The sequence below is a fragment of the Oryctolagus cuniculus genome, chromosome 19, assembly GCF_964237555.1.
Source record: "Oryctolagus cuniculus chromosome 19, mOryCun1.1, whole genome shotgun sequence".
In the NCBI taxonomy this organism is placed as follows: Eukaryota; Metazoa; Chordata; class Mammalia; order Lagomorpha; family Leporidae; genus Oryctolagus; species Oryctolagus cuniculus.
In genome coordinates, this window is record NC_091450.1 from 23,096,243 (window position 1) to 23,122,186 (window position 25,944).

Genomic DNA, 25,944 nt, shown 5'->3' on the forward strand with positions numbered 1-25,944 from the left:
ATCTTCCATCTGCTGGTTTACTCCCTGGCCACAATGGCCGGGGCTGGGCCAGGCCAAAGCCAGGAGCCAGGAGCTTCATCTGGGTCTCCTACATGGGTGCAGGGGCCCAGGCACTTGGGCCATCTTCTGCTGCTTTCCCAGGCACATTAGCAAGGGGACTAGATCAGAAGTGGAGCAGGTGGGACTCGAACCAGTGGCCAAAGGGATGCCAGCGCTGCGGGTGGGGGATTAAGCCACTGTGCCACAGTGCTGGACCCAACTGAGCTTATTCTTAGTGTGCTAAGGTCTAAGACCCACTGCTCTAACGTGACCTCACCAAGGTTAATAAACTCAACCGCTGTGCCTTTCTCATGCTGCTTCTCTGGCATCAGGTTTAGAAGTAACCACTTTCCCACTTCCCAGAGTACAGACCACTCGGTAGCAGGCCACGGGTCAGATAACTGCACAGCAGTGAGAGGGCCCCATGCCTGAGTTCTGGAGAGAACCACAAAGTAACACACACATACAGAAGACAGTGGCAGGCGACATGGCCCAGACAACTCCCAGCTGGGTGTGTGTACAAGTGGAGAGGCAGCAGGGAGGAGAAACCTCCTTCAGTTGCGAGGTGAGTCAAATTGGCTTCTTTGGTTGAGATAAGAACCTAATCACCATTTATCAATGTTTCTTTGCAAAAGTACATTCTGTGTCTCAACCAACCAAAGTCAAATACCACACCGGAACAGAACGCCTAGAACTCCACCCTGATTATTTTACGGTGACTCAGCAGCCGCTTTGCACCAGAGAGGACAGACACAGGGTTGGTACACAGCAGAGCTGAGGTGCAGTATGCAAAAGTACACAGCCTCTCCTTGGGTCAAGCGCTATTGTTTCTTTTTATTTTTTATCCATTTATTGTTTGAAAAGAAACAGAGAGGGAGAGAGGGGGAGAGAGAGAAATGTCTCTTATTTCCATATCCACTCCCCAAATGCAGGCAACAGCTGGGGCCGGGTGTGACTTTGAAGCCAGGGGCCAGCAAGTCAATCTGGATGTCCCAGTGGGTGGCAGGAGCCCAAGCCCTTAGGCCACCTTCTGTTGCCTTCCCAGGATCATTAGAAGGGAGCTGAACTGGAAGTGGAACATCGGGGACTGAAACTGGAGCTCTGGTACGGGAGGCCCACACGGCTGCGTCAGTGTCAGCCGGGACCCAGGTCCTGAGCCATCCCCGGCTGCCTCCCGCACCTGCAGGAAGGTGGGATGGAGAGTGAGCCAGGACTTGGCTCAGGCACGCGGAAGTGCACCAAGTACCCATCCCTCAGCCTCTGGTTCCAAGAGTCTGGGAACAACCAGGCCTCTGCAGAGTAACCCAGAGGCCGTGGAACGCCTGGCAAGGGCAGGACTCACCGGCCTTCCGCGTGTCTGTGGGAGCATTGGCCGACGCCGTGCCTCTCACCAAGTCCAGATTGGTTTCATCTCTGCCTTCTCGCTCTTCAGGGACAACCATGCTGGCCTTTTCCCTGGGGAGAAAACAATTGACAGGTTTTATTTTGAAAACTACTTTCAGAATTCTAGATTCTAACCTTTTGTGATTCTAATATTTAAAATGACCTCCATGACCACAGTGGAAGAAGAGAATACAAGTAATGTGTGTTGTTGACTTCTTACTTTACACTCAACTACTTTGAGACATGAAATAGGCATGTAAAAAATACCAGAGAGAAATCACTGAAATTGCAAGACTGAAGTGTTTTTGAGCACTAAAAATAATTTAAGTCACTTATATTTAAATATTTTCAAGGTGATCATAAATATGTATGTTAACAATGATTAAGACAATAAAAACACATGTGGGTGCTTCAAAAAGTTCATGGGAAAATGGGATTACAAGGGAAGTCTTGAAATCTGTGCCTAGTTTTTTATAATACACATTTTCCACAGGCTTTTTGGAGACCTATTATATGCGTGGAATTCAAAATTGTTCTGTACCAAAGTCAACTTATCTCTGACCCCATTTCCCAGGAGCCTTTTGAAGCCCCCTCATCTGAGAGAACTTTGCTTTACAAACGTCCAGGAGGAGACACCTCCAACATTTTCAATTCATTTATTGGAGGGGCAGACAGAAAGAGAGAGGTATGTAGAAAGAGAGCCCTCCTCCACCGATTCACTCCCAAAAGCCCAAAATGATCCCAGGGAGCTAGGAATTCAATGCAGGTCTTCCACGTAGGTGGCAGGGACCCAACGTCTTAAGCCGCTACTGCTACCTCATAGGGCCTTTATTAGCAGGAAACTGGAATTAGGAGTAGAGCCCAGGAATGAGCCCAGGACCTCTGATGGGGAGGCGGGCGTCCGAACCAGCATCTTAAATCTCTAGGCCAAATGCCTGCCTCTGTGATCAGATTTCCTAACTAAAATTTCAAATAATCTTACTCCTTTTCTTGAAAAGCAGTGGCCTCCTGGAGAGATGCATACTGAAGGTATCTGTACTAATTTTCCCACCAGGCACCATTTTATTATCTAGACTTAGCAGAAGCATCGTTTCCCTGTATCAGCTGATCTTTAATCCAGCTAGACAATATGCGCCTGCCAGTGTGCTGAATTCACTCCTTTCTGGTCCAACAGCAGCATGGCTTTTGTTCTGCCACATCCCCCGTGGATATGGGTGAGGCACAGTCTCTTCTCACAGTGCAAACGCTCTCAGAAACACACCTAGAAATCTCTGATGTTCAAAACAAATACCTCTCCAATTTCCCAAGTTTCCTGGGAAAGTAAACACCTTAAAATTCTAAATAGTGTAACCATCTGATCGCTGTGTAAAATGGGAAGATCTTATTTATAGTGAGCAGGCAATCACCATTAACAGAGTCTAGAAAAAATTAGGCCAGAGCGTAGATCCAATTACATTAAGACCTGGTGTAGCAAATATTATCAGCTGAGATGTGGGCCGGAGTCCACGTCCTGTCCTGCTGAGCGAGGTTTCCTATAAGTGCAGGGCCTGTCTACGCTTGGCCCCCGAGCCCCCAAAGTCCGCAGAACCCCCGGCATGCACCCGGAGTGGCATGGCAGTACCTACTGCCAGCAGCTGAGAGCACCCAACTACAGATTAGGTTCCCCGTGCTGGAGAAGAACCAGCGCGGAGCACGGAGCCGTCCTCCCCTCCTCCTCAGAGGCTGCCGCCTCACATTCCACGGGCTCCTCGGGCTCTCGCACTGCACGGGGAAGCGCTGACTCAGCACCTCCCAGTTGCTCAAACTCTGCACCTCTGCATCACAGGCCCGCCCCCTGGACTGGCCCTCAGCCAGCTCCTGCAAGATGAGCTCCGATGAGAATATTCTGCCTGGTAAGAGGGTTTCTTTGTGCCGAGGCCTTGGGCCGCAGATGCCAGTTTGATCCGAGAGCTTAGGCTGACAGCGGAGTCGTGGCTAACAGCTGTATGCTTGTTTCTGTTCGCAGGGGCTGAACCCTGTGTAGCTGAAGGCAGTTGTGGGGGTGTTCTGTGTCTTCACGACTTAGCAGAAACTCCGGCCATCAAGGATAAGTGAGGTTCCTGCCGCTGACACTTTGCAGGTGCCGTCACCACGGCTGCTGACAGCATTGAGCACGTCCCTGCGACTCCACTGTGAGGACACCTGGAAGCTTCCACCAGTTTCTCCTGGATTTTTCCCCCCTTCCTTCTCCCCTGTGCTGACTTTAATCTGTACCCTTCTGCAGTAATAAATCACACTGGTAGTCTAACACTTTTCCTCACTAATGCGAGTCCTTTCAGTGAATCACTGAGCCCAAGGGTGATCTTTGGGAGCCCCGATGTGAACACCAATAAGCTAATCTCAATACTGTCGGCTCCGTGGTCTCGCTTGTAACTTTGGTGACAATGATTTAATCAGAGAAGGCTCAGGTAAGGGACAATTTCAGGAGAGTGAACGCATGGTTAGGAGACCATCAGTTCTTTGACTGTCCTGTAAGTGCCTCTCAGATTTGTCCTCTCCTGAGCTTGACCACGTCCTTCCCACGTCAGACAATCGCAATACCTTCTGAATGGTTTCCACAACCCATCACTCCTCAATTTGATGGCTTTAAGAAAGCGCCTTAAGGGGCCAGCGCTGTGGTGTAACGGTAAGCTGCTGCCTGCAGCACCGGCATCCCATACGGGCGCCGGTTTGAGTCCCGGTTGCTCTACTTGCAAACCAGCTCCCTGCCTGGCCTGAGAAAGCAATAGCAAATGACCCTAGTGCTTGGGGCCCCACACCCACGTGGGAGACTCAAAGGAAGCTCCTGACTCCTGGCTTTGGCCTGGCCATTGTGGCCATCTGGGGAGTGAACCAGCTGGATGCAAGATTTATCTCTGCCTCTCCCTTCCTCCCTGTCTCTCTGTAACTGTGCCTTTCAAATAAATAAATAAATCTTCAAAAAAGAAAGCGCCTTTAAAAACATACTAATGGGGCAGGTTCAGCCACTTCTCAGGATGCCCACATCACACATCCGAGAGCCGAGTCTGAGTCTTCGCCCCTCTACTCTTTCTTATTTTAAAGATTTATTTATGTATTTATTTATTTACTAAAGGCAGAGGTAGAGGACGAAGCTTCCATCTGTTGGTTCATTCCCTGGAGCAGACGTTCTTTCTGCCCCACAGTAACCACACCACTTTATTTTTTTAATTTTATGTATTCATAAAGCAGAGTAACAGATGGGGGGGGAGGGAGGGAGGGAGGGAGGGAGGGAGAGAGGGAGGGAGGGAGGGAGGGAGAGAGGGAGGGAGGGAGGGAGAGAGGGAGGGAGGGAGAGAGGTATCTTCCATCTGCTGGTTCATGTCTCAAATGGCCAACAGCAAGGGCTGGACCAGACTGAAGCCAGGAGCCCAGAACTCTGTCCAGATCTTCCCCAGGGGTGGTAAGGGCCATCTTTCACTGTCTTCTAAGACCATCATCAGCAGGGAGCTAGATCAGAAGTGGAGCAGCTGGCACTTGAACCAGCCCTCTGATATGGAAATGCAGCACGGCAAGCAGCGGCCTAACCTGCTGAGCCACACAGTGCCAGCTTGGACCCCAGCGCTTTACTATCGGCACAGATTCTGGCCTAGACTGGCTGCTGAGTATCTGTGTAGCGTTTGAGCCCTGGGGACTGAAGGCCTAGGAGGTACAGAATAGACAAGGAGATGCCAAAAGCTTTGTACAAGATGCAGCCTGGGCCGGCGCCGCGGCTCACTAGGCTAATCCTCCACCTTGCAGCGCCAGCACACCGGGTTTTAGTCCCGGTCGGGGCACGGGATTCTGTCCCAGTTGCCCCTCTTCCAGGCCAGCTCTCTGCTGTGGCCAGGGAGTGCAGTAGAGGATGGCCCAAGTGCTTGGGCCCTGCACCCCATGGGAGACCAGGAGAAGCACCTGGCTCCTGCCATCGGATCAGCGTGGTACGCCAGCCGCAGCGCGCAGGCCACGGCAGCCATTGGAGGGTGAACCAATGACAAAGGAAGACCTTTCTCTCTGCCTCTCTCTCTCACTGTCCACTCTGCCTGTCAAAAAAAAAAAAAAAAAAAAAAAAAAAGATGCAGCCTGGCTTGTGAGAACATGATTTCTGAAAAAAGTTTTGAAGCATGAACACGTATGCTATACAAACAACCTTACAGGGCATATTAGTAGAAAATACATGTTCATGGGCTGAGAGAATTAAATAATACTTGTATGACCATTAGCTGGAGGACCCTACAAGCCAAGGCAGGCCATAATTCTAGAAGCCTTGAAGGGAAGGGAGGGTGCAGCCCCTTCACGGGGACTCAGTGGCATTGATTCAGTGACCATCCCCGTCTGCAGGAATGCTTGCCCTGGACTATCTGGGGTAGGTGTATGCTTTACACACACCCTGAGAACCCAGGCAGGATGGGTATAGGAGGATGTCCACTTGGAAACCCTACATGGGGCCCTGATAACCGAGTGCCACTAAAATAATTTCTCATGGTCACTGCTACAATGACTGAGGCTTGGAAGCCAGGTCTGGCCCAAAGGCACTCAGCCCAGGTCACGGGCTCCTCCACTCTAGCCTTTCTCTGGCTCAGCAGCTCTGCTCTTGCCCTGGCTTCCGACGTCCCAGAGAGATCATGTGACCACCTGTCCACACCGAGCTCAAGCTGCTGGACAACATCCCGGGGTCAGGGATGGGATGGGGGGCGGCGGCTTGTGGATTCTCGCGTGTTCTCAGGGTAAGAGGCACCCCTCTGGTCGTGGACACGCACACACATTTCCCTTACGTTAACCTGGGGAGCATTTTCTACTTGGATTCGGAACATTATGTGATAGTCAGCGTCAACACACACACACACACACACACACACAACACAAACCACTGAAAAGCAGTCGGAGGTGGTGGGAGAGAGGGAAGAACGCGCAGCGGCATGCCCTGGGGGGACCACCGGACCCCAGGCTCATCGCGACGGGCCCCTCGCCCGCACAGAAGCAGCCTCGGCAGCCACGGGCCGTCGGCGTGGCTGGGATCTTCCGGGCTTTACCTTATGAGTTTCTCAAAGGCCTCCTTTTCTTTCCGCAGAGCCGTGAGGTAGCGCTGCTCCTCCGTCGAGCCTCCGTATATCAGGAAGTAAACTCTGCAAGTGAAGGCAAAGCTCAGTGAGGCAGAGAGAGCACCCGTTTTTAATCCTTGAGAAGCACAGCCAGGCACTTGAAGCGGGCAGCTGTGAACGCTCGAATAGGGACTGTTTAACTTATAGTACAGGTCCCATTCATCACACGCGCACTGCGGTTACGCTGCCTACACCCCACCTGTTGAAGGTTTCATTACCCCAAGGTTTATCTTCTCTGGTTTTCTTTTCTTTTGCCAAAAGGAGGAACAGAGTTTAGGTAAATACTGAAATATAACTAGAGGGATAGAATAATTCTTTTCTCATAAACAAATCCCAACACACAAAATCTTACAGGCTTCTCTTCTTCCACTCTCTTTTTGCATCTCTGCCAAGCAACAATTTCAAAAGCTGGACAGTCATTATAAAAACCAGCTTATGAAAGCTCATGTTAGAGCAAAGTAAATAAATGAAATCTATATGACCTTTATCTTCACAAGTGATGTCTCAGGTCTCAACAGAGCAGAGACGTCACCAAGTCTTTACAAACCCGCGACAGGGAAACTTGCGGGTTTCTTTGGGCATCTCAAACAACAATCCCTGTATTTTCTGTAAGGAAAGACCTGCTTTTCTATATTGTTTGTTGCTCAAAGAGCTGAATCAAACACCTCTTTTGTCCCCTTTCTTCAGGGTCTCGCAGAGGCATTTTCCTTTCCCAGTCTTCGTTTTCCTGTTGCCTGTCTTCCTTGACTGCATGTCTTTGAACTGTGGACAGGGAAAAGCCGCGGGGGCCAGAGACTCCAGCTCTCCCATGGGTGTGCCACGTGTTCTCCATTTCTGGGTCTCAGTTTCCCTTTGATACAGCAAGTGGCTGAACTCCCAGGTCCCTTCCGATTCTGACATTTTGTTTCCAAATATTTCGCTATTCTGTTCTCGGCCAAGAAACTTGGCACACACAGCCTATCTGCATGGTGGGTCCACAGCAAGGCCTGACAAACGCACCAGCCTGTCGTCATCTTCCCAGCCCTCTCTAATCTCTCCGTCCTGCGTTACTTCTGCCCCAGAGCCTCCATTCACCTCCAAGCGGAGAGGCCACCTCCGTCAGGCTGCCGGGAAGGCTTCTTTTGGCTCTGCTTCTGGTTCAGTCTGAGTTCAGGATATTAATTTTGCTGTTTATTTCCCCTCACATAATTGGAGAGCAAGAACACTATATTCTTTGGGAGGCATCGCTTTCTCATCTGATATTTCTGTAGATTTTCATCTGATATTTCCTGAAACCCAAGAAAGCTTCGTACAGTAATTCCCACGAATGCTTTACTTTTGTGTGGATGTGACTTAGTCACTCCTTACAATTTATAGCAAAGACATTTTAGAAGATTAGAATTATCTAGCCAAGTCAGAGTTGTATTAACTTTGGGCAGAACTTGGAATATTATCAATTTCCCAGGCTTTTCACAGATACAGCACTTGGTAAGCTACAAGGACGTGGTATAGAACAAGGAGCAGGCAGACAGGGGACACCAGCGACCCCCAGGGTTTGCTCTCCTGCGACATCCTCCCCGCCCACCTTCCCAGACTCATCAGTAAGCAAAGGAAACCGGCACGGCTAATAGCAGGATGTTACAGAAAACCGACGGAAACGGAGCGACTTCCACGTCGAATCCCGACGAATGGAGGCGTGCTAGCTTTAGGAAAGCTAACGGTCTCCACGACTTGCCTTAGGGGTTTCCCGGGCCTGCTTGCTCTATAGATCTCCAGCTGGCGGACGAAGGTGAGCTCGGCGTCGTACAGAACCACGTATCTGGGCTCCACCTCGTGCAGGACTCTGGTCAGCGCGTAGGGGTCGCTGCAGCCCAGAAGCGGGTGGATGATGGTGAGGGGTTCTTGGAGGACCCCGTAGGCGGCGTCCGAGGACAACTGGACCTCGAATTCCGCATGCCTGCCTTCGGCCGCGCCCTCCGGGCTGCTGCTTGCTTCGCAGTGGCTGCCTTCCTCGACGTCGCCCTCCTCCGCCGGTTCTTCGGGTTTGCCCACCATCTGGGTCAGGGTCAACTTCGGCTTCTTCTTTTTGAGAGCCCTTTCTCTGGCAGCGCGCGCTCTGGGCCTCTTGTCGGACCTCCGAGTCCTGCTCGAGCCGTCGGCCTTCCTCAGCCTCGCCCACACCTCCTCCGCGCGGCTGTCCTTGTCAAAGGCCTGCCTGTAGAGCCCGAGCAGGAAGGCCTCGGCGCCGGCCGTCAGGTAGCCCTGCAGCTGCGAGCAGGTGCGGTCGTCGCTGGCGCAGATGAGCACCTGACCTGCGGTCACAGAGCGCCCGGTTAGTGCAGCCCACGGCCGGCGCCCTTCCCCGCGGGGCACGCCCCGGTCCTCTGGGGGACCGAGAGCTGGGGGATCGAGAGGCGCGGCCTGCACCGCGCTCCCCAGGGGGCCTGGGCTACCACACACTTTACTTCCCCAGCAGGATTTCTTAAACCCTGCGTAAAGCGGAAGCCACCAACTATGTGGAGTCTTGGGAAAGCGCAGCCGGGCACAAGGGAGGAAGCGCTTTCTAATGGATGCTTTTCCACAGGGCCTTATACACCTAAATAAATCCCAAATGGACTACAGGGTGCGATGGGACACATTAAGTCTTTACAAAAGGAATGACGACTCTCCACGCCCCCACGTGGAGATGATTTCCTGGGCTTAACAGCAAAGGAAGAAATCTCTGAGAGACTGACTCTACAAGAATAAAAAACCACATTAACAACACTTAACGACAAAAACAAACAAACAAACAAACAAACAAAGAAAAAAAACCTGCGATAAATGGTAGCACCAGTCATATACAAACAGCCAACACACACCGTGGCCATAGTCTACATCAGCAGAGGAGACTCAGACAGTTCACGTAAGAGGAACTGCACCTGAGAAATTACTGAGCTCGTTCAGTATCACTATTTAAGACAAGATGGCATCTTCGCCGATGAAACTAATAAAACTGGTCTAGACACACACGCACACATACTCTGGGTACAGTGCCCAGTCATGGCTGGCTGGCTCCGTGAACGAGAGAGAGGCTCTCAGACTGCTAGAAGAAATGAAGATTAATTAAAAACTTTCTGCAAATCAATGCAGTGATCTGTCTCGGGAGCCTTCAAAGTCTAACTGCCAATTAATTCATCAATTCTACATCTAGATGTTATCTTTACACTGTGGCTTTAACAACGTGAAGCAACATGCAGAAGGAAAACCCGGACAGACAGACAGCAGTGTCATGACCATTAGCTGCTCTAAGTCCTTCTTTCCCTCTCTCGTCCTTGTCACTTTTTCTACAGCGAGCTTGCATGACTGTGCATCTCAACTCATAGCACCGCACGTCCTGGGATAATACCAGTGGCAGCTTTTGTGTGCCTGCACCTACTGCTTTGTGGGCATTCAAAGATCCAATCCATATTTTTAAGAAGCTGGTTTTCTTTTATGTGATCTCTGATTTTATTTCTTAATTCATGGTTTAGGTTTAGTGTGCTGTGCTCATGTACCAGCGCAGCCATGTCTGAAGATAGCAGCCCTAAAATTTGGAATTGCTCTCTGAGGGCCAAGTCCCTGTTCTTCGATGGAAGAGTTGAGGTTTCTTTGGCAGAAGACTTGCTGAGGATATAAAACACAACACCCACAGGCTTACTCCTTGGGGCCTGCAGATAGAAAGCCTGGTGAAAATAATGTGGAGATTAGCTGCGTCTTTAAACACAAGGCCCGAGAATCCAGTTGGTCAAAAACCCTGTTTCATGACTATACAATGACTCAACCTGGAGAAAATCCCATCATATCATCACATGAACGGGAAGGAGGTTGCCTGCAGTGTCTCAGTGCCCATCTGACATGTATTTATCTGCATCGGATACATAAGACAGTGCGCTACTTTTAAAGAGCCAGTCAAAGCAGAATCCATTTGGTAGATCCTGAAAGCAATGGCGTCCTCTCCTTTCTTCTGACCTGGGCCACCAAGCACTTCGCTCTCCTTATTTTCTGCCTCGATTTCCTTGAGCACTTCGGTCAGCGCCTCCCACTTCGGGTTGCATTCCAGGACCAGCTCCTTCTTGGTTTCTGCAGAGAAATAAAGGACAACCTCATTCTATGTGGTAACGTTTACCTATAAATTACTTCTAAAACAACAGGTAACACGAGTGTTATTCCTCAAGTCTGTTTCTTTGAGCTTTCCTGAAAACGCCAGACAGAATTCGCTTTCCTCAGAAAGGTTTCCTTATGGTCTAAATGAAAGGTATCTCAGTCCAGCCTTCACGCAGGTTTTACAAGGACATGACAGAAGGCTTCTTGAAAGGTTACTAGTAAGAGGTGACTGACGCTGCGTACACACAGAAGCTGCTACGTAAAGGAATCGGTACTGAATGACAGTATTTATTATTTCTAAAATCCTCATCTTTTCCACAAGCCTGAGCATGCGTAAAAGACGGGAACAATCAAACTTTTATTTTTGTAAATACTGCACACATTATTAATATATTTACTTAAGTTCTGAAATAGACCTTTATTAACTATTAATTCAATGACAATGAAGTGGTCACCGAACCAACAGGGTCTCAGTTTTGTCACTGCAAGACGAGATGTTTAGATCAAATACCTTTAAAGTCCTTCTGAGTAATGTACTACTCCAATGAATCAATGACCTCCTTCTCACTCATTGTTTTAACAAACGTGCTGACTGCTTACCATGTACACAACAATTAAAGTTTGAGTCCTTGATTCTAAGAAGCACTCAATATAATAAATAAGACAAACACTTAAAAAAATAGACCTTTTTCTGTCTCTCTCACTATCCACTCTGCCTGTCAAAAAAAAAAAAAAGACCTTTAAACTAGGTAGAAAATAAACATTAATCCTATCTGACACCTTAAAAAACTAGTGATACTTAATACCTACTAGATGGATGCGGATGTTGAAATAAAATCCACATTAGTCTCATTCTAGTACATTTATGTTCTTTAAAAATTAAAAGGGATGGGGGTTGGCACTACGGTGTAGTGGGTAAAGCTGCCACCTGCAATGCTGGCAGCCCAGCAGGGCACGGGTTCATGTCCCTGCTGTTCCACTCCTGATCCAGCTCCCAGTTGATGGCCTGGGAAAGGCAGCAGAAATGGCCCTAGTGCTTGGGCCCCTGCCACCCACACTGGAGAGCCAGATGAAGCTCCTGGCTCTTGGCTTTGGCCTGGTCCAGCCCTGGTCATCGCAGCCATCTAGGGAGTGAACCAACAGATGGAAGATCTTTGTTACTCTTTCAAATAAAATAAATCCTATATATATTTTTTTTAATTTTGGAACTCACCTAAGGTTTTTTTTTTTTGTCTTATTAAAGGTTCATTTACTTATTTGAAAGTCAGAGTTACAGAGAAAGAGAGAGATCTTCCATTTACTTGTTCACTCCCCAGATAGCCACAACAGCCAGGACTGGGCCTAGCCAAAGCTAGGAGCCAAGAGGTTCTTCCAGGTCTCCCATGTGGGTGCAGGGTTCCAAGTACTTGGGCCATCCTCCACTGCTGTCCCAGGTGCATTAGCAGAGCTGGACTGGAAATGGAGCAGCCGGGACTCGAAGTGGCGCCCATATGGGATGCTGGCAATGCAGACGGCTTAACCCACTGTGCCACAGTACCAGCCCCACATAAATCTTAAAAAAGCTAACAGGGATGTTAAAATGTTCCACTAAGTCTTTAAGTGCCACTAACAGTAATGTCTTTGAAGTCAAAACAAAATCAGTCCACAGCTTTCCTGTGGCACAGAGAAGGCTCTGGATTCACACCTGGCATGTTGTTTGCAATCAGCGGCAATGGGTTCTAAGACCTGCCACTCTGAATATTTCATTTCCCCTACCCTGTTTCATGAAACAGTCCAACATCCTTCTGTAAAGACAGAAGGTAACACAAGCTAGTTCTGTGCACTGTCTCTTCTCGGACAAATCCACCAACTGCCACCAGTTGAGGAAAAGGCGCTCAAGACATTATATGTAAAATACATACATACAGATACTTCACATACACGCCCAATTTTCCAACTTGGCTCAAGGGAATTTTAAATTCCACTTTAACTTGATGGGCATGCCCATACCGAATACTTACATAAAGACACATGTAAAGATTTAAGGCTATAGGATACCTTGCTCTTCTTTAATCTCCATTTTTTCAGACATTTTGCCTTTTTTACTCATTTTGGAATCAGGAACATGATACACCCTTGCTCGAGCATTTACAAACATTGAGGTACTGGAGTCAAGAAACAGCCAGCCTAATATAAAAAGTGCAGAAGGAAAATCTTCAGTTTATAGTTACACAGTCTCTGACAGTCACATGACCCACACATAGCCCTGGCCACCATCTTGTTTTCTTTCCTTTTCTTTTTTCCTTATTTTGTTTACAAGCACATGAAGAATGTCCCCTGGAAAGTCTAACTTGTGGTAAGGCCAATATAAAGTAGTCGTTGGCTCCACAGTGATGTGTGAAAGAAGGTCATGGCCACTGTTTGTTCAAACAATGATTGTGTTATTAGAACAAAACAGAACAACAAACCCACATGATTCTTCATGGCTGCCCATGTGAAAGAACTGAAAATAAAGATGACTTTTCAAAACTCCACAGTCTCTGGTCAACGGTCTGAGGTGACCACGCTGTCACTTTCCTTCACTGACAGTCTCTGTTTTCCAGGAGCACCAGCCTAATGTTCACCCAAGGCGTGGCGTCTGCCCAGGGAGTGCAGAGAGCCCGAACCTTCAGGGCCTGAACTTGGAGCCCCTCTGCTTCCAGCCTGGGCTGTTGTTCCACCCTTCGTTCTCCCAGGACTGCTTCAATGGACACGTGCTGCAGGGGTGTGTCGCTCTCCTTTTCCAGTCTATTTCTCCTAGAGGACCACATTCTCTCCTCTGACCACAAAAGTCCCTCGAGGAGTAGCACCGTATTTTTTGCCCACAAGAGTATGCTCCACAGTCCGACATAGTAGTAAGTTAGCAAACTGATCAGTGCTTCTTAAAACTCGAAGCAGGACCCAGTGCTTTTTGTTGATGTCCTCGATGAGGCTGGTGGTGCCAGGCAGATAGCTCATCTTGAGCGGAGACAGGGCTGCCAGGTCGAGAGCAGTGGCGAGCAGCGCATCCAGCACCTCCTTCCTCCCACTGAGGTTGCCACCTCGGCAGGATCAGGACAGAAACCCGGACCTGGGCTCGCACCTGAGCCCCGGCTTTCAGCCGCCGGGGGCCCGCCGGAAGCACCTTCCATCTTGTTTTCTGATCAGCCACTCCTCTGTCACTACTGTGGCCTGTCACTGCTTGGCTAAATCGTGGTATTCAAAATGTGCTCTGCAGGTTCCTGGCAGTCCCCGAGATGTTTCCAGGGGGTCTGTGAGCTAAGTATGCTCCACCGTGCTGCCATCTCTAATGATGGTGCACAAGCAACAGTGGGTGGGACCACTGCTGCCTTTGCCCAAACAAGGCCTTAGTGGTGTGAAAGTGTACCAGCAGTCATCGCACTCTGCTGCCGTGCGCGTGCAGTTCGTCACCTAACGATGCTCCCGAAGCAGCACAGAAAATGATTAGCTGCATTAAATCGTGACCCCAGGGGCCTGTAGCCACACTAACAGTGACAACACTGGGAAGGATGTGGTTGGTAGGAAAACAAGATAGTGGCCAGTGGCATACGCATTTGTCCCTACAAATCTCTTTGGTCTTGGATCCCTCATATTCCCTTGTTGTCCGTTTGAAGTCAATAACTTTTAAGTTCTTAACAAATAAACTTCCAGAACATCACCTGTTTCTAATTTGGAGACTGCCTGTATTACACAGTCTTTTCTAGAAGTAAAACTGCCCAGGATGGATATGAATATTTATTATTATACAGAAGTTAAGTAGGTGGAAACGGTAGCTATCAATAAAACCTACACCCATGTGCTATGAACATCAAACGTAATCTGAAATTTCAGCATATAGCATGTAGTTGAATATAGCACTACACCTGATTTCCCTTAAAAAATCCAACACTGTATTCAAATCAGCGCCTAGAATAATACTCATATTTCATCTCACACCTGAATTCTGACCAAAGGCCTTTTCCGTTGCTCTCAAAGATTCCAGAAGATTAAGAAACGTGACACAGTCATACTGAGAGAGATACTGCAGCAAAGTTCGTAATATCTTCAAATCCTGAACCAAGGATTTAGTCTTGGCTCCAAGCTGGTGCCACAAGGGATCCAGATAATGGCGAATTGTCTACAATAAGAAGGTTTAGTATTACTAAACATGGGGGCTTCAGCAATTTCACTGAAAATGTATGTTAGCTTTTAATTTCATTTTTATGAGAACTTTTTAAAGTCCCTTATATGTTCAGTATAGCTATCTGTAATACAAATCATACTTTAAATAAAGATTATTCCTTGTAACCTAAAAATGATTAAAGCAAATTTTATATTATATATAATCACTGTAAAAAAGAACTCAAAACATTATTCCCCAAGGAACTGGCCAGAAAGTTTCAGTTAACAAATGTTTAATTTTTCAAATATAGAGCACAGTGCTTGTATTAATAGAAACCTTTTTGATCAGATAGTCAATCTATCATCCATATTTACCTTACTGTTGGCAGAGAAAAGCTCTGATTTACAGATAATCAATGATTTCTTTTTATGAACAGAAGCACAATCACTACACTGCATTCTATACAACAAATTGAATACTGAGCAGGAGTAACATTTGGATGACCATGGAATTTACTGTCCACACTGGGACACATGTGAAAATGAAGCAGGTTATCCTGCTGGGACATTAAACTACATGCTTCTTTTGTAAAGTAACCTACAAAAGTTTAAAATTTTAAACACGACACAAGCTGTATATATATTTAGATGTAGTTACTAAAGAAATATCTATGCTTTGAATCTTACTGGTTAGGGGTGATAAACAGAAATCTGGTGGAAAACATACATATTTTATTTTTCTAGGGACATATGCATTCTATTAAAAGAATCTGAAGTTTTTTTTTTTAAATCAACATGCACTAAATTATGACACACGTTAGGAATATATAAAGTTTAACGTATCAATATTCCACAGTAAATTGACTTTCTAGAAGAAAAGTTAAGTTCTTCCAGTTTTTAAAATCATTATGCATTATTTCCAGTGACATGGAGATTAGTTCTGAATTTCAGACAGGAAAGTGTTTTACCAAAACAGGCAAAAAAGGCTGAAATTTTTGGTAAGTTGGCGTTCCCTGAACTTACAACTCAATATTACACATTTACACATCTGCATTAATAGTCATTTATGATAAAAAATTCGTTAGAAGCAAGACGTGTTGAACTAAAGCCTTACCATTTTTTCAGTTCAGAATGTAATTTTAAGAGAGCAAGTCTCCCGTGTCTCAGGAATGAACAGTCATCCAAGGGACTCTAGTCCAAGAGAGACTGTGAATTCATGCACAAATACGATGCATTCTTACGTAAAACTCTTCTACCAGTAGATATCCAAATGCCATTTCAGAGCAAAAAAGCTTTTTATCTTCCTCTTGATTACACTGTGTAACCACAAAACTCAAAGTTACGCTTACATGCCAATCCACGCCTTACTGCTAGACTTTAAATCATCTCCTATTTCTAAAATAACAGTCCATTCCTATTACGAACATTGCAAATATTATAATAGCTTGCATTCTTTAAAATCACAACATAACAAGTTGTGCTTTAAAAGGAAAAGAAAAGGAGTACCTTGTCAAAAGGTTTTCCGATAGCGTTTTCTAAGGACAAATCCTCCACTTCAAGCGTCGGGTTATGGCACTTCAGTTCCTTCAGACAAGCATTTAGAATGTCCAGGATAGCAGTCTGGATGGCAAGCATGGCAGGTGTCATAGAAACATGAATTTCTACAACTTCAGGTTTGTGCTGTTCCAAAAACGAGTGTACTGCCACATGGAACCTAAGGGACAAATGCTTTTCAAATACTTTCTAGTTTCGAGAGCCACCTACTTAGAGCTCTCGTGAATGCAACGGGAAACAAACAAAATGGGAAGCAAGACAATGTTTTGAAGAATACTTTGCACCTCCTTGAATGGCAGCCTTATTCAGATAGGGCAGGAGCCGGCAGGCCACAGTGGGGGCCGAAGCCGGTTTGCGCGGCCTCACTAGCGTATGGCCACACCCGTCTAGGGCTGCTTTCCTGCTTCCACAGCAGGGCAGAGGAACTGCGACAAACCAAATGGCCTGCAAAGCCCAGAATATTCACTCTCCAACTGTTTACAGGAAAAGTTTGTAGACCTCTGAAATAAGGTATGATAAGGAAGGAAAAATATTACAACTATTCTTAAAACAACATACAGTAATGTAGAACCAAAATACATGTGAGTATTAGCACAGGTTGCAACAGTGTGTGAAAATGGAAGCATGTTTTTCCTAGACATTTACATAAATTCTTCAAGATCTTCATGCCTTTTTTCTTGGATGGACAATCTTCAAAGTGGAAGTGATGGTCGCAGCCAGGAAACCTGCAGTTCACCTCAACCTGCTGTGTGGGTCACCAAATGGACAAGAATGAAGCAGCTGTCCTGAACGGATGTGATATGCTACCAGGAAAAGAACCATCGCATCCCTCAGCTTCCCAAAGAACCACAAGGAGGGTCGCAGCGGGTTCCGCTACTGCTCATGACAGTGGCATCCCAGAGGGGCTCAGCTGCTCCGCTTCTCATCCAGCTCCCTGCTAATGTGCCTGGGAAAGCAGCAGACGATGGCCCGGGAGCTTGAGCCCCTGCCACCCCTGCGGAGGACCCTGACAGAGTCTGGGCTCCTGGCACCAGCCTGGACCAGCCCTGGCTGTTGTGGTGGTTATTTGCAGCAGGTAGAAGACATTCCTCCCTCTCCCCAGCCCGTTTCTCTCCTCCCTCTCCACCCCACCCCACCATCCCCGGGGCCCTGCTGCCTCTAGTGCTCTGCCTTTCAAACCAATAAATCTTTTTTTTTTAATTATTCACCTTAAAAGAAAATAAAGAACCACAAATGTGGTAGCCACATGGTTACATGGATTTGTTTGTTACGAAGCTGACTGGCATCTGTCAGGTGCCATTACAGGGCATTTGACATTACGTGAGTTACAACAGACTGTGTCACAAAAAGTCCGTCACATGGTGCTACTTACCTCGGCCACAGATACAGCTTCCTCACAAAAAGATTTCTCATCACTCTCTCTACGTGGCAGAAACCGGTATCGAAGGCAACGGCGTTGTCTGTGAAAGCTTTAATAAAACCTCGTTTGTTTTTCTGGCGAAAGAGGCGCAAGATGAACGCTTCTTGACAAGATTCGATTATTCTGTGAGCTCTGTACACCAGGATGCCTGGGAGGGGAATCACAATTCAGATCACAGAGCAGACCAGTAGCTTCCACGCTCGCTCACTCATTCACATGTTTCCGGAGTGCCTGCCTGACACAGGTGTGACTCCTGGCACTGTTCTAGCCTCAAACAACAGATGTCAGTCCCTGCTCCTGCGGAACTTAATGATAAACGATGGGAACAGTAGAATATTCAGTATACTACAGGAGCGAAGCAGACAAAATGAATCCGAGAAGGAAAAGAAGGTGTGCGATGGGTGGATGGAGAGGAGGAGGCGAGTTTACGATCATCGTGCCCTAGAGAGTTCTGGGGCGAGGGAGCAAGAACAAAGGCCCTGGGGTGCAGTGTGTCAGGAGTGTTGGAGGAAGAGGTTTTTTATACAAGATTCGATGTGGATTATACAAAATAGCTGCATTTTAAAAGTTCAGGAAACATGTCTATCACTTATGAAAGTCATTCAATTTGCAGAATCAGAATATATTCAATTAAGAGGTAAATTAATCCATCTAAAATAAAACTCTCTAATGAATATATTTAACAATTTTTTGGGAGGGAGTGTGATCAAGACATCTCTGAATTTTTTTTTTTTTTTTGACAGGCAGAGTGGACAGTGAGAGAGAGAGACAGAGAGAAAGGTCTTCCTTTGCCGTTGGTTCACCCTCCAATGGCCGCCGCGGCCAGCGCGCTGCGGCCGGCACACTGTGCTGACCCGATGGCAGGAGCCAGGTACTTATCCTGGTCTCCCATGGGGTGCAGGGCCCAAGCACTTGGGCCATCCTCCACTGCACTCCCTGGCCACAGCAGAGAGCTGGCCTGGAAGAGGGGCAACCGGGACAGAATCCGGCACCCCAACTGGACTAGAACCCGGTATGCTGGTGCCGCAAGGCAGAGGATTAGCCTAGTGACATCTCTGAATCTTTTTTTTTTTTTTTTTTTTTTTTTTTGACAGGCAGAGTGGACAGAGAGAGAGACAGAGAGAGAAAGGTCTTCCTTTTGCCGTTGGTTCACCCTCCAATGGCCGCCGCTGCAGCCGGCGCACCGCGCTGATCCTGGCAGGAGCCAGGAGCCAGGTGCTTTTTCCTGGTCTCCCATGGGGTGCAGGGCCCAAGCACCTGGGCCATCCTCCACTGCACTCCCTGGCCATAGCAGAGAGCTGGCCTGGAAGAGGGGCAACCGGGACAGAATCCGGCGCCCCGACCGGGACTAGAACCCGGTGTGCCGGCGCCGCAAGGTGGAGGATTAGCCTATTGAGCCACGGCGCCGGCTCGACATCTCTGAATCTTAAAAACAAGGACAAGTGTACACGTTTCCTTATTTATAAAATAAGCTCACTGGACTATAAGATCTCCCACACATATATGCCCTTTGGACACAGTGACAAGTTATGGAGAATGTGAGATGACACAGATATCATTTCTGGATCAGAAACCCAACTATCCTATGATGATTTGCAGGCTTTTTCATCTGAATCATGCTGTTTATTTGCTAAAAATGTGCTTACAGGTTTTCGATTCCGTTCTTGTCACTTACAGGGTCCATAAAATGATGCTAATGGTGATTTATGACCACTTCCAGCAGTTCAATAGAATCAATTCAGAGTCTACCATTTACTTGTTTACTTTTTGGATCCAACGTGGATGGAACTAAATTTACTCTTGCTAAGCAAGTTATTTTCCAAATGTAGTACAAATCAATGGTGTTACTTAGACGCTTACAAAGGATTTCCACTAACTCCAGCACATGCACATATTAATTTATTACTCAGAAAATATTCTGTACACAGGAGGTGTGTATTTCCTAGGTCTCTGTGGGCCATACTTTGTTAGCCTGAGTTGAAATATCACATGAAGTTAAGAATAAAAATAGACTTTAAAGAAAACATGAACTCAATTTAAGAAAACGCTCCAGTAGAGTACCATTCTTTTAGAAATCCGAGGAAGGAGAGGATAACTACACAGTATCCCAGGTACTGGGTTGGTCCTCTTACAGATTTTTGTTTCATTTAGTGCTCAGGATAATTCTATGGGTGAGATATTATTAAAGACCAAGAGATGGAAGCAACTTGACCAAGCTCATCCAGTAAGTGGGAGGCCCGTGGTTTCAATCTTGTGGTAAAGCTATGTTTTCCTACAAAGTGACATCGCCTCAGGTCGCTCCTCTTTGACAAAATTAAAACTAAAAGCACTAAGAGCAGGTGAGGCCTCTGGGGGCAGACTAGTGCCTAAGAAGCCTACTTCCAGTTTTATGCCCCTATGACACGTGTACCTCATACGTTCTTAGAATTGCCTCTTTACAAATCCCCTTCACTAAACTGCTTGAAGACACGCACATCATTAGCAATAGGTACTGATTACAGAATGCTTATTAGATGCTACAATGCTACGGACATCACTTACATCATTGCAATTCACCCCTGCAGTCATCTCGGGAGGAAGGTACTATTATTCTGCCCAGTCGACAGGCAAGTAAACTGAGGCACAGAGACATTAGGAAATTCAGCTAGGCACACACAGCTGGTACTAGCTAAGTCCAAAATCAGCAGCAGTCTAACTCAAGAATTCACCTGTTTCTTTCACCTTTCTGCACCCTCTGGCAAAACAAGGTGCGCTTACTAAGTTAAATGTTTGTTGAATGAAAATAAAATTACAGCACTGGGTACACAAATCTAACATGTAACTTTTTTTTCTTTAATTTCCCAAAAAATGTTCCAGAGATACCAGGCTCGCTTCCAGCCATGGAGACATCCTCTGACTTGTCTTTTGCAGGCACACCTGCGTAGGTATTTATACCCCACAACACCTAGGGTGGTGGGCAGGGGAGGAAGTGAGGGCCGGGGGGTTCCCTACTTTCCAGAGGGTTGTATGTTTTGGGACTATCCTGGGGTCCCCCCGAGCTTTGCTGGAAGCTCTCTCGGGGGCTCCAGGAGCTAATCTAGGGAAGGAATCTGAAAGAACTTGTTTCTGGCATTCATTTGTGCTCCATGCAGCCAACCAACTCCAGCTCCATTCCTGCTTGGGGCTGGATAACAAAGGGTGTGTGTGTGGGGGGCACTTCTGATTAGGAACCACCTGTGTGTGTGTGTGTGTGGTGTGTGTGGGGGCACTTCTGATTAGGAACCACCTGTGTGTGTGTGTGTGTGTGGTGTATGTGTGTGTGTGTGGGGGCACTTCTGATTAGGAACCACCTGTGTGTGTGTGTGGTGTGTGTGTGTGGGGGGGCACTTCTGATTAGGAACCACCTGTGTGTGTGTGTGTGTGTGGTGTGTGTGTGTGGTGTGGGGGGCACTTCTGATTAGGAACCACCTGTGTCTGTGTGTGTGTGTGTGTGTGTGGTGTGTGTGTGTGGTGTGGGGGGCACTTCTGATTAGGAACCACCTGTGTCTGTGTGTGTGTGTGTGTGTGGTGTGTGGTGTGTGTGTGTATATGCATGAGTGTGTGCTGTGTGGCACTTCTGATTAGGAGCCACCTGTGTGTGTGTGTGTGTGGTGTGGTGTGTGGTGTGTGTGTGTGGTGTGTGTGGTGTGTGTGTATATGCATGAGAGTGTGCTGTGTGGCACTTCTGATTAGGAGCCACCTCTATGCTAGATTCTGACTGCACTCACATTGCTCTTGGGCTCCTTAGGCCGAGCTGTAACTGAAAGTCAGAGCAATGCTGACATCTAGTGGTAGAATCAATGGGATCTTTTTTATTTTATCAACCTCAAGAAAACCAACATTATAAGAAAGCAGCAAACAGTAAGGCTTAAATGATGTTCAAGATTCCTGGTTACAAAGCACCAATACTTGTTTTTTCTTTGCTCTCATTTATTAAGAGTTTACCGTCACCAAGTCTCTATACCAAGCAATTTATTTCACCACACTGAATCCTTAGGGTAACTGGGGGGCACGATTTCTTCCTCTAAGAAATGAGAACACTGAGGCCCACGGAATTTAAGGCACTTGCTTTGTAAGCAGAGAGAGCGCTGGAATTCAGAGTCAGGGAGTCCCACTGCAGGGCCATGCCACTGCTTGTAGCATTACAAGCATTACAGAAGGTGAGCAGAACACTCACCCACACTTACTCCTGAACATCCTGGAAGGTCGCCTGTGTTCAGGGCAACACACAGGCACAGTGCAAAGCAGGGTCATGAACTCCCTAGCCCTCTGCCCTCAGAAGTACACTGAAGGTCACAGCACACCCCTCTGTCACTCATCCATCAAAGATGTGTTTGGCACCTGTCATGCAAAGCTCTTTGGCTTGGGATGAACAAGTCATTCCTTAGCTCACGAGTGAGACACACAATACCCAGGCAAACACGACGCAGTGTTCTGAGCAGTGTACTGGGCAAAGCCCGGGCAATCTGAGGGCTCCCAGGCAGGGCCCCTAAATCATCTTGGAGGAGATGAGAAAGTTTCTGAAAGACAAATCAGAAGGAACGCTGATGCCCTTTCTATAGTAATTCTAGCTAAAGTTAAACCTTTTTTCCCAAAATAATTAGGCAACTCTTTGATTTAATTTCAAAATACCCATAAAGAGGAAAACCAAATACTTTTGGAAACACAGAAAGATCACTTAAAAACATCTCAAAGTGGATTAAGTTCTCAAAGCACATGCCAGCCAATTACAACTAGTTCCCGAATATGAACTTAGAAAACAAGGAAAAATCAATCTTCATCAATCTTTTACATACAGTCGAGTGCCGAATCCTGTTGCAAAGACAGACGGCATATATGATGGGGGTCTTGTAAGATTATGGAGACCTCCATGTGCCTCGGAGCTGTCCTAACGTAGCAGCACGACACGCTCCCCGCTCGTGTGTGTGATGCTGGTGCGTACCCTGCCTGTCCCACAGGCGTACACCACATACCACCATGGATGGTACACAACACTTGACAACAGACGGCTGCAGTACTGCTCTGTGCACTTCCTGTCCTTTTTATGATTTTAGAGTATTCCCTCCACCTGACAAACACAGCGGACTGTAAAACAGTACGTCATGTGATGCTGGCGCCAGCCTCACACACGCCACGTTTAGCTCGCCCCTTGGTTGCATCAGGTAATGGGCCCCTACCACCTAGGTTTGTCTAAGTACATCCTGTGATGTCTCTACTGCCACAAAATTGCCTGATAATGTAGTTTTTTAGAAAGTAATCCTGTTAAGGGAGGTATGACTAAAGATATTTACTGAGCACTCACAGCATGTGAGGTATTGTGCTAACCTCTGCACGTACCACGCTGAACACAGACGCAGTGACGCCTACGGAACGGAAGATTCTACAGTTCAGTTTAGCACAGGGGACAAAAATGAAGGTGTACAAGTTTATGAACAACGATTAAAGATTTCAAATTCTTACCAGTAATTAAATCTGAAGGTATTCTATCAGTCAAGAAATCAACCACGAGTATTCGACTTGTGGCAAATATGACACCACCTTGTGTGTAAACCTCATAGCGACTGTTGCTTGCGATTTCATTGGTTACTCGGCGAGGGAGGTGCTCAACGCCTTCTATCTTCAGCTGATTGATAAAGTACTCCTAAATCAAATCAAACTTGATTAGCAGGCTGTTTAAAATAAGTTGCAGGTGTTTAAACTGATGCCCTTTCCTGGGGATACTGAACTTGATAATGGATATACAGACTAAGTTACCACTTCATGTTGATCATCTGGTCTACATTTCACTAGGATTTTCTTTTAGTTTTTGGGTTTACACCAAGGAATAATTGCACTTCAGTCCTTATTAGCTCTTTAACCAAAAATAATAATAATTTCAAAATGTCTGGGTCATAATTCTGCTACCCAGAAAACACTTCGCAGCTAAGCCAGGTGTGCAGCCGACCGTGACCTGGGAGGAGCTAAGGGAAGCTTTTTCCCAGGCAGTGTGTTAGACTGTGAGTTCTGTCCAGACCCACCCCAGAGGGGCTCTGTGATGTCCCTGGGCCCAGGGGTGGGGAATGCGGTCTGGCCCTGCCAAGGCAACCCCAGGCAGGACTCCAAACTCAGCAGCAAAGCGACAGCAGGCGAATTCCGAAACTGATCATCGGCAGTCAAAGGTTCCCCAGCCCTGCTGGGCCTGGACCCCCAGCGCAGTACCACCTCCGCCGTACACACCCCCAGGAACCCCGCCGGCTGCCAGTCCTCAAACGAGGCCACCCTCGAGGAATGCAATCACTGGCCTGAACCCTCTCAACAGCCCCCAGCACCGGCACACCCCCATTCTCCCCATCCCTACGGTCCTCAGCTCCCGGCTCTGTCCCCGCAGCCCTGGGGAGGGACCCCTGCCCCAGCCTCTCCTCCCCGCAACGGGGTCTGCCCAGACGGCGTCTCCCGCCACCCTCGGAGCCCTCCACCCCCACCGGGCCCCCTTGCGGGGTGCCCCTGCGCTACCCCCAGAAGCCCCCTGCCAGCCAACCTGTGGACGCCCTGGTTACTCCTGCCAGCCGTCTCTGCTTCCCCGTAGGGACCGCCACGCAAACTCTCGGCGCCCCCGTCTCTGTGTCCCCGCCATCCCTCCCGCTCCCTTGGGGGGCCCTCTAATCCCCTTAATGTCCTGGAGACCCGCGTCCCCCTTGGGGTCCCCGCCGTTCCCTCAGTGCCCTCGCGCGGGGTCAGGGATCTGCGTCTGCTTCAAGGTCCCCCGACTCAACACCCTCCCTCTCTTGGCCCCGCAACCCCACGGAGCCCCCTCTAGCGCTGTCAGGGGCCCCCATGGGAGCCAAGGCCCGCATCCGGCCGCTCGGGACAAGCCCGCTCCCTTCAGCCGCGCGCGGCGGCGGCCGCACCTCCTCGGCCGGTTGCGTGTTGAGCACCAGGACCAGGCAGGCGGGGTGGCAGTGCAGCCGGAGGAAGTGGTAGAGGAGCCGGTCCGCGCCGAGCCCGCGGGCACACACTACCAGCCCGTCGGTGTCCAGCAGTTCCAGCACCAGCTGCCGCTCGTACTCCAGCAGCGGCGCCATGGCAGTGCGTTGCGCCGGCACTCCCGACTCCATGGGCGCTCTTCCGGGGCCGCAGCCGAAGAGAGCCGAGTCCGAGACGAGCACGGGCCGAACGCAGCCGAAGAACACCCGAGTCGGATCCGACGATAGCCGACCGACCGCAGCCGAAGAGGAACCGAGGCCGTGACGAGAATCACCCGAAGAAAGCCGACCCCCGAGAGGGCGGGCTGAACGCAGCCGAAGAGGAGCCGAGTCCTGACGAGCGAGACCGAAGGCGGCCGAGGAGCGCCGGTTCTGAGGAGACGAGAGATAGCCGGAAATAGCCGAAAAGGAGCCGAGGCCGAGAAGAGGATGATCCGAAGAGGAGTCGAAGAGAGCCGATCCCGAGAGCGAATGGAGCCGAGCGGAGCCGAAAGTCGGCGAGTTTCCGTGTCGCCGCCAAAGCTCAGGCGGCCATCCCGGGATGTTACCAGCTGCCTCCCTGGGAGTCGTAGATCTAGAACGCGAGCGACCCCAACGCACGGGGACCGGAAGTGAGTGCGGAGCTGAGCCGCCGACGTCGACCGTGCGGACGGCGGTCGGATTCCAGTCGGAAGCCCCTGTTGTCCTGGGGCAGGTCTGGGCCGCCCTTGGCCGGGCAGAGGACGGGCCTCGTTTGCCTCGAAAGGTTTCGAGCCCCCGAGCCGCGCGCGATGTGAAGCGGCGTGGCGCCGTCCGCTGGAGAGACAGCTTGGCTGGGCTTGGGTCCGCGCTGGGCCCGTGTCCACACGGCTCCCCGGGCCGACTTCCGCAGTGGGAGAGTGGAGACCCGCGCACCGAGCTCCCCAGACCACACTGCGGCCTCGCGATCTGTGTATTTACGTATTTCCCCTCTGTGTCTACCTGAACCCATCGCACAGAGTTCTCTCATTGAGAACAGATAACACGCAACCCCGATTTCAGCGGCCTCCAATCACTCCCATTGGCAAACCTCTGAACGCGGTTCCTGTCCTCCCAGGGGGTCAAGCTGTTGAGGCCGGGTGGTTGGGATTTCTGTCCCGTGGCCGGACTGGGCTGGTTGACCTTGCACCTTATGAGATAGAGACATTACGTTGTTTTGCCCTCGCTCCCAGTGTTGTAAATACTGTTTCACTAAACATCTGTGTACATC

The 25,944-nt window shown here is 48.6% G+C and overlaps 1 protein-coding gene and 1 long non-coding RNA gene across 3 annotated transcripts in view; one reads left to right on the forward strand and one right to left on the reverse strand.

The window, feature by feature from the left end:
- Positions 1-3,709, forward strand: part of LOC103348555 (uncharacterized) — a 35,408-nt gene extending 31,699 nt beyond the window's left edge. The window contains exons 4-5 of one of the 2 annotated variants that reach the window (XR_007920112.2): positions 3,248-3,314; positions 3,428-3,709. This is a non-coding gene — a long non-coding RNA (uncharacterized lncRNA). Of the gene's footprint in view, positions 1-2,927; positions 3,315-3,427 lie in introns of those variants that run through there. The other variant, XR_011384702.1, reaches the window with a different exon arrangement.
- Positions 1-25,630, reverse strand: part of ERCC4 (ERCC excision repair 4, endonuclease catalytic subunit) — a 30,186-nt gene extending 4,556 nt beyond the window's left edge. Inside the window, exons 1-10 of the mRNA XM_002711758.5 lie at positions 24,642-25,630; positions 23,215-23,395; positions 17,689-17,884; positions 16,269-16,476; positions 14,598-14,778; positions 12,681-12,809; positions 10,509-10,619; positions 8,254-8,830; positions 6,471-6,563; positions 1,382-1,494 (exon numbers count right to left, since the gene is read on the reverse strand). Of these exons, the coding sequence (XP_002711804.2) occupies positions 1,382-1,494; positions 6,471-6,563; positions 8,254-8,830; positions 10,509-10,619; positions 12,681-12,809; positions 14,598-14,778; positions 16,269-16,476; positions 17,689-17,884; positions 23,215-23,395; positions 24,642-24,848 (1,996 nt within the window). The 5' untranslated portion in view covers positions 24,849-25,630. The remainder of the gene's footprint in view (positions 1-1,381; positions 1,495-6,470; positions 6,564-8,253; positions 8,831-10,508; positions 10,620-12,680; positions 12,810-14,597; positions 14,779-16,268; positions 16,477-17,688; positions 17,885-23,214; positions 23,396-24,641) is intronic.
- Positions 25,631-25,944: the final 314 nt, after the last annotated feature.